General features: G+C 40.9%; 1 protein-coding gene across 1 annotated transcript in view; it reads left to right on the forward strand.

The window, feature by feature from the left end:
- LOC106935150 (talin-1-like) overlaps positions 1-11091 on the forward strand; it is a 39898-nt gene that overhangs the window by 12212 nt on the left and 16595 nt on the right. The window contains exons 2-11 of the mRNA XM_015015478.1: positions 659-722; positions 2113-2275; positions 6626-6723; positions 6892-7021; positions 7161-7313; positions 7786-7928; positions 8172-8299; positions 8433-8493; positions 8695-8799; positions 9448-9603. Coding sequence (XP_014870964.1) covers positions 2146-2275; positions 6626-6723; positions 6892-7021; positions 7161-7313; positions 7786-7928; positions 8172-8299; positions 8433-8493; positions 8695-8799; positions 9448-9603 — 1104 coding nt within the window. The 5' untranslated portion in view covers positions 659-722; positions 2113-2145. The remainder of the gene's footprint in view (positions 1-658; positions 723-2112; positions 2276-6625; positions 6724-6891; positions 7022-7160; positions 7314-7785; positions 7929-8171; positions 8300-8432; positions 8494-8694; positions 8800-9447; positions 9604-11091) is intronic.

An 11091-nucleotide genomic window follows, 5' to 3' on the forward strand; every position in this document is an offset into this window, starting at 1 on the left:
ACACAGTGGTTTTTAAACTTGACTCATACCTTGGGGCAAGTAAAGCCTGGTGGCCCGCCAGGCTTGTAATACACTGGGGGAAACCCTGTAAACATTGGAGGAGGTTAAATATAAGAACAATGTGTATGTACATATATTTTTTGTGGTACTTCAAATATGTATATTTAGTTTGACAGTGGAGGATCTGACCACTCTGTCTATAGGGTGCTCATTGTGTTAATCAGAGAGACAGGCTGGATGGAGATGAGGTCAGCCCTGATGGCCATCTGCATACCTGATTGATCAGTGCAGTTTGGTCCTGTCCTGTTTTGTGGATGAGACAAACCACACAGTGATGGACAATAACACAACAGACTAAGTAATGAGAGTGTAGAAGATGACCAGCAGCTGCAAAGGAAGGAGGGGGTAAGGGGGCCTCATGTTGCCCCCACAAGATGCTGCCCTGGCGGTTGCCCATGTTGCCCATACCAGAAACTGCTACTGTAGATATATATAAGCAAATATCTAAAACTAAATATTTTAGCAATGTAGATTTAAGCAACATTACTTTTACCGCTAGCTGGTGAGGAAGCTATTTTGAATTGAAGCTTTATGTATGTCACACTTGCATTTGTACCTATTCATACTAATTATAGCATGGTTTCCATTTTTCTTTTAGGACGTGTCCAACCCCCAACTTCAACATCTGACTGGACAGTCTGTAACACAGTGGTTATCTTCAGGTATTTATTTCAGTGCTCTGAACTTTGAATATGCAAGTAATGAGCAAAACAGAAATTAATAGGAAATACAATTCTGTAATTTATTTTATTGCAGACAGTATCAACATGAGATGTTTGATCTTGTTTGAACTTTTTTACATGGTATACAATTTGTTTATCTCAGGTCCACAATACAGAATATTAAAAAGATGGCACAACAGATCCTGTACCTCTTTGTAATGTTTTCATGGCTCTTAACAACACTTTACCATGATGTGGCATCGGGGATATCAAGAGATAAACTGCCTTCTGGTTTATGTCTTTTCTTTTATGTCACTGTACGTACAGTGACAGGAACAAAAGAAGAGCAGAACTAACTTGTCATTTGGTTTTTGAACACTAACAGATTCTCCTTCAGGAACCGATCAGGACAGGTCCATCAGCCCAATGCTAGGTTCTTGTCTTCCTCATCCATGCCAGCAGAATTTGGTTTCCCACCGTCTTGTTGATAAAACCTCCTTAGTGTTTCTGACCAGGGAGACCACTAGTGAGGTCAGGATATGATGTTAGAAATAGAGGGGAATTAATCTCCCCTATAATTCATTCCAAAGATGCACAATACATCAGCATCAACATCGGTATTGGCCAATGTTAATTTTTTAACATATCTGTATCGGTCTGATACCAATATTGACTGATGTTTACTTCTGTCTTGTTGCCATTTTTTTATGTAAATCAGGAGGGCAGGGAGGTTGGCTATGTGATATTTGTCCAGTCATGGAACAGATGCAGCACAGGATTATGGGACTGTTTAACAAGATCAGAAGAGCAATTCACATGGTGTCCCTAAACACAGGAAATCTATCTGGGTTTCCACTAGGTTTGAGTTATGATGACTACCAATAATGTGAGGAGAGAAAAAAAGTAATTTAAAAGGTAAAAATATGTAGGAGGCAGGAAATCCAAGCATCCCAGGTGGTTGGGCATATCAGTATCTCAAAAGGAGCCACCCCCTTATATGTGCAGCAATTTATAATAAGTGATTAAATAAGTAATATTTAATAAATATGATCTGCTGAAACGAAGTTAAAAATATTTTTTCAAGAGTACACTGAGTTGCAATCTGTGGTACTTGCATAATAATAAATGAGATTTTTTTTTATCTCATTTATTATTTTAACCTGGAAACTCAAAGTTTTACTGGGTGTGTTGTGCTTCATGTTGACACACTGGAGTAAAACTGGGAAGAGATCAATGGTTGGGTCTGGTTGGGCCCAAAGTTTGTCAGATTTATGAAACAACATCTCTACAGCTTCATCTTCAGATTCATTGGTAGTGTTTATTCTCTGGATAACTTTGACATTTTTGATTGCAAAATGACTTTCCTGGCTGACTTTTGTCTCTTCTACAGGTGTGGAGTGGGTGGCAGAGTGGAGCAGCAATCATGGTTGCCTTGTCATTAAAAATTGGTGTGGGGAATGTGGTGAAAACGATGCAGTTTGAACCCTCCACAATGGTCTATGATGCCTGCCGCATCATCAGGGAAAGAGTTCCTGAGGCACAGCTTGGCCAGCGTGAGTAACATTTCTCTTCCCCCACACATACACACACGCCCCACCCACCACTCACACAGGTGAGCTTGAATGGTTTATCTGGGATGAACTGGATGCTTAAAGAGGGACTTGTTATTGGTCATATATCTGAGCCATTTGGAGGAATTGCTGTCTGTTTTAATGAACTGGATTATTTTAGTTTGACTGGAAAATCTGTGATGTTTTTCATTGTGAAATATTCTGTGACGCATGTGCACTAAACTCACCCTTGAAGAATTATTCATTACATGTAGTAATGACTGACGGGGAGAGGCAAAGAGTCAGGAGGGAGAAAGATTCTAGGGGAGAGCGTATGCCCAAAGAAGAGAGGAAGCCATCATTCATGATAAGCAGTATGGCAACGGTGCATCACCTACTGAATTGTGCTTCCTGTGTCTTTCTTATGTGCATGTATAGTCTATAATTACACTCACCAAAAAACCCACTATGCACCAGAAATCCTTTCAAATTACAGACCCATCTCCAATTTGCCTTTCATATCCAAAGTGTTACAGAAAGCAGTTGCCATCCACCTCCAAAATCACCTAAAACTCAATAACCTCTACTTCAATCTAGTTTCTCCTACTGTCGCTCCACGTCTATAGAATGCCGTACCTGATACTCTGAGGGCACTACAATCCACTGATTGTTTTAAAAATTGCCTGAAGACATTTCTTTTTGTTAGATATTGGTTTTAATTTCTTTTATTGCTGTATCTATTTATTAAAAATATTTTATCCATTGCAATTCCTTGTTTTGTTCCTGTTCCTGCCCTTTGAGATTTAAAGATATAAAGGGCACTACAAATATAACCTATTATTATTTATTATTATTAAGTTGGTGTCATCTTTACTTTGTGGGGGGAAAAAATCCTGTAAATTAAATGTGTGCGTACCAGAGAGAAACGGAAAGAAAAAGCCTTGTCCAAAGACACTTTTCAACCTTACATTGTGGTCATGTGCTCTGGATGAGTCAAACATATTCTACATGCACCTGTAAGAAATGCTCCAGCTTTTGTTTTTTATAACTTAAACTTCTACTAAAGTAAAGTAAGTCCCTACTCCAGAGGAACTGAAAAAGACTGAAAAAGCAGCTCTCCCTTAGGATGAACAGCTGAGCCCTATTGGAAGTAGCTAAGTTACTGCCCTTCCTCTCTAAGCTAAGCTTAGGCATCTTAGTATGACTCGGGTCAAATCCAAGAGTTGTTAGAATGAACATGTGTCATGGCTTTTCAGGGAACAACTTGCTGTTTTCCTCTGGAAGAGTTAAAAGAAGAAGCTGGTGAAAGAGTGGGGGTAGTTTGGAGAATTGGGAAGACTCAGGGTTTCTATGGATTTCTCTCTCTTCTTTCTCTTCCTTCCGAATCCTTGATTAAGAGGGAGTGAAAATTAATGTTTGTTTCTTGCTCTAGCTAGTTATAGAATTAGTGTTTTGGAGTTTCTTTTGGACCTGCTTATTTTCCTTGTGAAAGTTCAGAGTAAGATCAGTAAAATGTTTAAAAAACACTCTTTGCTTCTCTACATTCGGAAGAAAACGATTCTACATTTTCGATTGTAGTCTACATCATCTGAAGTCCATGATGTTGTGTTATGTTCTGTTACACAAGCTATTTCAACATTAGCTCCCTGCACAACTTGCTCCAGCATGTAAGCTATTTTACATTAGGCTGTGAGTGAGGTACATAACACCCATGGGAAAAGCTTGTCTCTACTGGCCAGTAAATTACGCAGTCCAATTTTGTAAATGTCTTGCGCAAAGCCCTTCAAGTTGGAACTACTTATTATACATCAGCAAATGGAGAAGAAAGAGAACAATCAAATTTTTTATTTTTTTTTTAAACGCTGTTAACGGTCTGACAAAGACGAAGCTCCATTAAACTCTGTTCCTTAAACCCTAAGCAGTAATAAATGTTGCTTCCTTTCAGAGAAATGTCATCTCTTATCATTCCAACCCTGTCCGTCATGTGTCCTTTGGTACTCCAACTGCTGAATGACTGTTGGAGCTAAGTTTGGATTTGACATTGTTTTGTCTTGTTGAGCTCTCTGAGCTCACCTCCAGGTCATTTAAAATATCTTTTGTCTTTTATGCTTGGTGCCCAAATGTTGACGTGTTTTTCTTCCAGTAATTGGTGTCTCTATTTTGGATTGCATGCATTTATCATTGTGGACAAGATTCTCACCACAAGCTTTGAGGATTGCTGTAATGACATGAATAAATGACTTTGTAATTGAGCAAATGATTCCTTTGTGTGCTTTCAGCTGGGATTTAGAGTTCATCATAAAACCGGAGCAAATCACAACAGTCTCTTGTTAGATGGTGGTCTGCATGCAGTGAGCTGCGTCTAATTTTACTGCTGCATTGAGATTACAACATTATTTTATAGAATCTTGAGCAAGTCTTTGGAATTTAAAGAACATCACTTATTAAACTGTTTATTTCATGAATTTCTTGAAAATCTTTTGTGCATTAGTGGCTTAAGCAAAGTTCTTTGTTTTCAGCTTTAACTACTCAACCAAATGTTGCTCAGCTTTTCTTATCCATAAAACTAGAATCAAGAATCCACTTGTTAGACTGCAATCTTACCCTAAAGTCAAGACTTTCGGTAACACTTTGACGGGGTGTGCATGAGACTGATTTGACACCGTCATAAACATGACATAGCACTTCTCATGAACATGAACGAGTCTTTATGAATGTCTATGATGAAGTGTCATTCGGTAAATAATGACACTTTTAATGCAAAGTTGCTTTAAAAGTTGCATTAAACGCCCATTAGAAGTGCTAACTTTTCATTAAAGTGTTGATACAAAATAATGCAAAATTGACATGACTTACACTTCACGACGACAGACATTCATAAAGACTCCTTCATGTTCATAACAGATGTTATGTCATGTTTATGACTGTGTGTAATGTCAGTCTTATGCACAGCCCTTCAAATAAAGTGTTAACAGACTTTCTGTTTTATTTTATTTTATTTTCCACAGTTTATTCAACGGTTTTGTGTTCTGATATGAACACATTAAAAACCACAATGGCATACAGAACATTGAAAATGTTTCTGATTATGATTCTACACCCTTGAATTTTCATATCATTAGGTTTAGAGAAATCCTCTAGTCTGAATTCCTGGCTATTGTAGCTCCTCAGATCCCTGGTTTACCTCTGTTCTGAGGCGTTTTAGACCAACTCGCTTTGCTGCAGCTTTTTAAAAAGTGAATGAGGCATTTCAAGCCTCATTCACTTTTCACTAGGGGGGGAAAGTGATGACAATTCTAGGGGCCCTGACCAACAGGGGGCCCTCCACAATTTATTTATTTATTTTTTGTTCATAGAAATAAAATAAAAAAAAATTGGGGCCATATCAATTACAAAATTAATCATATTGTATTTTCAAAGATTGTTTTTAGCAGTAAAAATTTAATGTTCCCTCTCCCAGATCAAAAAACACACATCCATATTTGTGCATTACTTTAACCAGCAATAACAGTTCAGGAAGGAGATGGAGGAGATTAATTGTTTTCACAGATTATCTGTCTCATAACAAACGGCTTTAATAAATATGGAGAAAACATATTTTTTTATTAAAGTTAAATACTGCAGCTTGAATAAAATGCAACTACCGTAAATAGCATTTTTGAGAAGTCTGGATTGCTTTATGTGTAGTTGCATGTTGCTTTTGATTCTCATGGGGAGAGACATTTCAGTAATCTAAAACTAATAGAAAAAAAATTAAGCAACCTACTTACATACTGGATGTGGACTGTTGGATGTTAAATTCATGAGCAGTAAATATGGTGCTAATTATTGAACCAAAGAAAGCAAGGCAGATGCAAGCCTTTAAAATTGTGATGCTTTTTATGGGTTGAAATAGTCTCAAAAAACTGTAACAGCAGCTGTGTGGGGGGCAGTTGCTGTCAGGGGGCCCCCTGACACATTTTTTGTCAGGGGGCCCCCGATTCCTGGTGGCGCCCCTGCTTCCTTCTACATCACTCCTGAATTGAATAAGTGGATGATCAACAGTATTCAGCAGCACTTGATGACATGCAGAAGAGGCAGTGCAACCACTTGAATCAGGTGTTCTGGAGCAGACACATCTAAAACATGGGACCTTAGGACCGGTACAGAGGAAAAACTGCTCTATTATGTTCAAGCTACAATCTCTCTGTTTTGCTATTAAACTGATTTAGAACTTGTACATAGAAGTGGAAGGCAGATCATTCAGTTAACACACTGCTGTAATATACTTGTAGCACAAGCACATTATCTTCATAGTAGCTTGATGTTTCAATCTGCAGCTTCATCAGTTTTAACATTTCTTTCTTTCTATAGCCAATGACTATGGGCTGTTTCTGTCTGACGAAGACCCAAAAAAAGGCATCTGGCTGGAGGCTGGGAAGGCCCTGGACTACTATATGTTAAGGAATGGGGTGAGTGGCAGTGAACACTGAACAGAGGTTGCAAGACATCTCCGGTGTGGCTTAAATATGGCTCAATAATTCTTTAATTTTATTGAGTTTCCTGCTGAGAGGGGCTCAGATGGAGTTCTTCTGTGTAGCTGATTTTTACCAACTATCAACCACTCCTTTCTCTGGTAGGACACCTTGGAATACAAGAAGAAGCAGAGGCCTCTGAAAATCCGCATGTTAGATGGCACAGTAAAGACTGTCATGATAGACGACTCCAAGATCGTCAGTGACATGCTCATGACCATCTGTGCTAGAATAGGTCAGTTCTTTTATAATGTCATGTTTTTATCTGAAGAACCCTCATCTTGTTTACAATAATTTCTGTCTTATCTGCAGGCATATCGACCACAAGTTAAAGACAAAACTGAAATTAACTCAAACCTGTGTTTGTCTACCAGGTATAACAAATTATGATGAGTACTCATTGGTGCGAGACATTGGTGAGGAAAAGAAAGAAGAAACCACAGGAACACTGAAAAGAGACAAGACTCTCCTAAGAGATGACAAGAAGATGGAGAAGTTGAAGCAGAAACTCCACACAGACGATGAGTGTAAGATTCACAGGGGGCTCACAATCCTATGCAAAAAGGGCATCTGTCAAAAGGTCCTTAAAAAGTCTGAAGGTTGGGGTGCTGTGGTGGTACAGGGGTTAAGCACAGTCCACATATGGAGGCCTTAGTCCTCGATGCTCAATTCCTGGCCTGGCAATCCTTGCTACATGTCTTCCCCCTTCTCTTATTACACACTTTCCTGTCAATTCACTGTCAAATAAAGGCCACTAGAGCCAATAAAACCATTTAAAAAAGTCTAAAGCCTAAAAGCCTTCATTATTGGTTAACCTACTGTTTAAACATAAAGTTAAAACTCTGCATTTAAATGTTCAAAATGTTGTAAAAAATTCAGGAAACAATATCTGAAAGGTGTAGGATTTTGTAAGAAACAAATTAAGAACCCTGTGATCTACATTTACTTCTTGATTTCTGGATGTTATTTATTATCTAACAAAAATGATTATTTTGTTAGTGAACTGGTTGGACCATGGGAGGACACTGAGGGAGCAGGGTGTGGAAGAGACAGAGATGTTGCTGTTGAGAAGAAAGTTTTTCTACTCAGACCAGAATGTGGACTCCAGAGACCCTGTTCAGCTTAACCTACTTTATGTACAGGTAATTGAGAACATACAATCTTTGCTTTAATTTATTTCTTATTCAGCTTGATGAGGTTGACACTACTTGCTCATGCATCAGGGTTAGTCTAAATACAGCATGTTTGTTTTATCAATGATGATGTTGCCTGATGTTGCTCTCCGGATTAATCCTAAATTTCTACTGTGTGTGTGTGTGTGTGTGTGTGTGTGTGTGTGTGTGTGTGTGTGTGTGTGTGTGCGCGTGCGTGCGTGCATATAACAGGCTCGTGATGACATCCTGAATGGATCACATCCAGTTTCATTTGACAAAGCCTGTGAGTTTGCGGGCTACCAGTGCCAGATTCAGTTTGGTGATCACAATGAGTCCAAACACAAGCCTGGATTCTTAGAGTAAGCACTGGCCTCATGTTTTATTCAGTTGTCTTTCTTTTGGTTTCATCATTTTGATGTTTTGATGGTCCTTTGAAATCCCGGTAAAGTCATGCTGCTTTGTTTGATCGTGGTTGAACTGTTTTCTTCTCAGTTTAAAGGAGTTCCTGCCTAAGGAATACATTAAAAATAAAGGGGAGAAAAAAATCTTCCAGGTAAGACGATCTGTGGAGGTTTAGAAGTCTGTTTTGACTAAAAAAGGCTCATACAGGTTAAATAATATCTTATCTTTCAAGATGTACCCCCTGACAACTGAAAGAGAAAACATGCTGCATGAGTCATTAAACTAAATGTGAAGGTTTCCTTTATGCAGCGGTGAGCTAATTAATGCACTTCTGTTCTTCCTGCTTCTGCAGGCACATAAAAACTGTCAGAACATGACAGAGATTGAGGCCAAAGTCAGCTATGTGAAGCTGGCCAGGTCTTTGCAAACCTACGGCGTCTCGTTCTTCCTGGTTAAGGTTAGTGGAAAATCACTGTTTTGTTTTTCTTCTGCTGCCTAAATCTACACAAAAATGACTGATTCTTCTACAGGCTATAACACTCTACTTCTAACGTGCTTCCAGTGAACTGAGGTCATGTGCCTTTTAATTCAATTGTAGGCTGGATGATTTTAGTGGCAGTTTTAAAAATACCAAACTGTTTGTAGCAGCAGGGCAGTAAAGTCATGCGACTGACCATGTAACTTGTTGATGGTCAAGTTCCAAACTTTAGATACTCTCATCTCAAATGTTAACAATTCACATCTGTGTGAGTCCATCCTCAGTTAGTCCTTTTAATGTAAGTGGGACTTTAAAGGGGAGCTGAATATCTGATTTTTTTTGCTTCCCTCAAAAGATACAGTCAGAGTAAAGAGACAGGACATCCCCTTTAAATTCCACCCTGTTTTCTATTTTGTGTGTTTTCAGTAAGGCAAGAAAGGACAACTGTCATTTTTTCCCTTCACTTTTACCATCTTCTGTTTCCATTGTTTTTACTTATTTAAGATAAGTAAAAGCTTATCTCTAATTCATTCTTAGAGATCATTTTCTCTCTCCTCCCCCACAATCAACCAATTATGATTTGTCTGCTTTCAGTAAGAATATTCTGCTTTTCTTGATTCGTTGCAGGAAAAAATGAAAGGCAAAAACAAACTGGTCCCTCGTTTGCTGGGAATCACCAAGGAGAGCGTAATGAGAGTAGATGAGAAGACCAAGGAGGTCATCCAGGAGTGGAGTCTGACAAACATCAAACGCTGGGCTGCGTCACCCAAGAGCTTCACTTTGGTGAGTTTTCCTGTCAACAATTTTTAATTATTACTCTGCACGTAAATAAGATGACAGCCCAAGAGGTTGTTAGAAAAGTAGATTAGGATTAGCAGTGTAACTTCTGACGGGACAGAAAATCCACTGGCATGTTCTGTGAACCTGGGATGTAGGCTGCCTTGAGGTGGGCCAAGTATGGAGCTGCCCGTGTCAGAATCCATTGAGTCAATCACAGTCACAGCAGTTTCCTGGACCTGGACCCCCCCTGGTGGTTGATGTGAAAAACCACAGAGGTGTTGTCTGACCTCACCAGCACATGCTTCCCCCCTAAGCCTGGAAGAAAGCTCCGGAGAGCGAGAAACACAGCCTGCAATTCCAGGAAGTTGATGTGTTCCCGGCACTGCCGCGGGGACCATGTCCCCTGTGCCACTTGACCCCGCCATGTTGCACCCCAGCCCGTGGAGGATGCATCCGTGAACACAACTTCCCGACGACACGGGAGGGAACCCAGCGGGACCCCTTGTGTCATGAACGACTTCACCCTCCACTGGGACAGAGACTGAAGACACTGAGGGCCCACCCGAAGCCTCCTGCCGCGATGAGCGTACCTTGTGGAGTCCAGATTCAAGGTGTTCAACCACATCTGGAGGGGCCGCAATGACAGCAGCCCCAGGGGTACTACGGCGGATGCTGCCGTAAGCATGCCCAGGAGTCGAAGATACCGCACAAGAGGTGGTGCCATGCCCCGCCTGAATTCTGGGAGCATGCCCAATATACCGCTCACCCGCTGGGGCGACGGGCAAGAAGTCATCGAGACGGAATTCAGTGCCATGCCCAGGAAGACGGTCCCCTGGGAGGGAGTCAAATTGCTCTTCTTCATGTTCACCTGCAAGCCCAAACATTCCACATGATGGAGCACTAACCGAGTATTCCGAATCGCCTGTTCCCGTGACGTGGCACAAATGAGCCAGTCGTCCAGGTACGGGAGGATCCTCAATCCTCGTCTCTGCAGAGGAGATAGAGCTGCTGCGACACATCGGGTGAACACTCTGGGGGACAGCGAAAGTCCGAAGGGGAGGACCCTGAACTGGAAGTGTCTCCCCTGAAAGGCAAAACGAAGAAACCGCCAATGGGGCGGAGCGATGGGAACATGAAAATAAGCATCCTTGAGATCTATGGAAGTAAACCAATCGCCCGGGGAAATGACTTGCAACACTTCCTTTGTGGTCAGCATATGAAAGGGCATTACCTTCAAGTACACATTCAGGCCCCTGAGGTCCAAGACCGGACGTAGACCCCCAGTCTTCTTGGGAACCAGAAAGTACATGGAATAAAAGCCCCCTGGATCCCGCAGGGGGTCCACCGGCACTATAGCACCCTTGTCCAGCAGTGTGCAGATCTCCTGGTTCAGTGCCTGTGCTTTCATCGGGTCGCAGATCACAGTCATCCTGACCCGGCCAGGGACGGGCGGCCGGCGGCGGAATTGAAGGCGGTACCCCTGGGACAGGG

Source organism: Poecilia latipinna, unplaced genomic scaffold (genome assembly GCF_001443285.1).
Source record: "Poecilia latipinna isolate Pla-1442-1.1 unplaced genomic scaffold, P_latipinna-1.0 Scaffold1915, whole genome shotgun sequence".
NCBI classification, from domain to species: domain Eukaryota; kingdom Metazoa; phylum Chordata; class Actinopteri; order Cyprinodontiformes; family Poeciliidae; genus Poecilia; species Poecilia latipinna.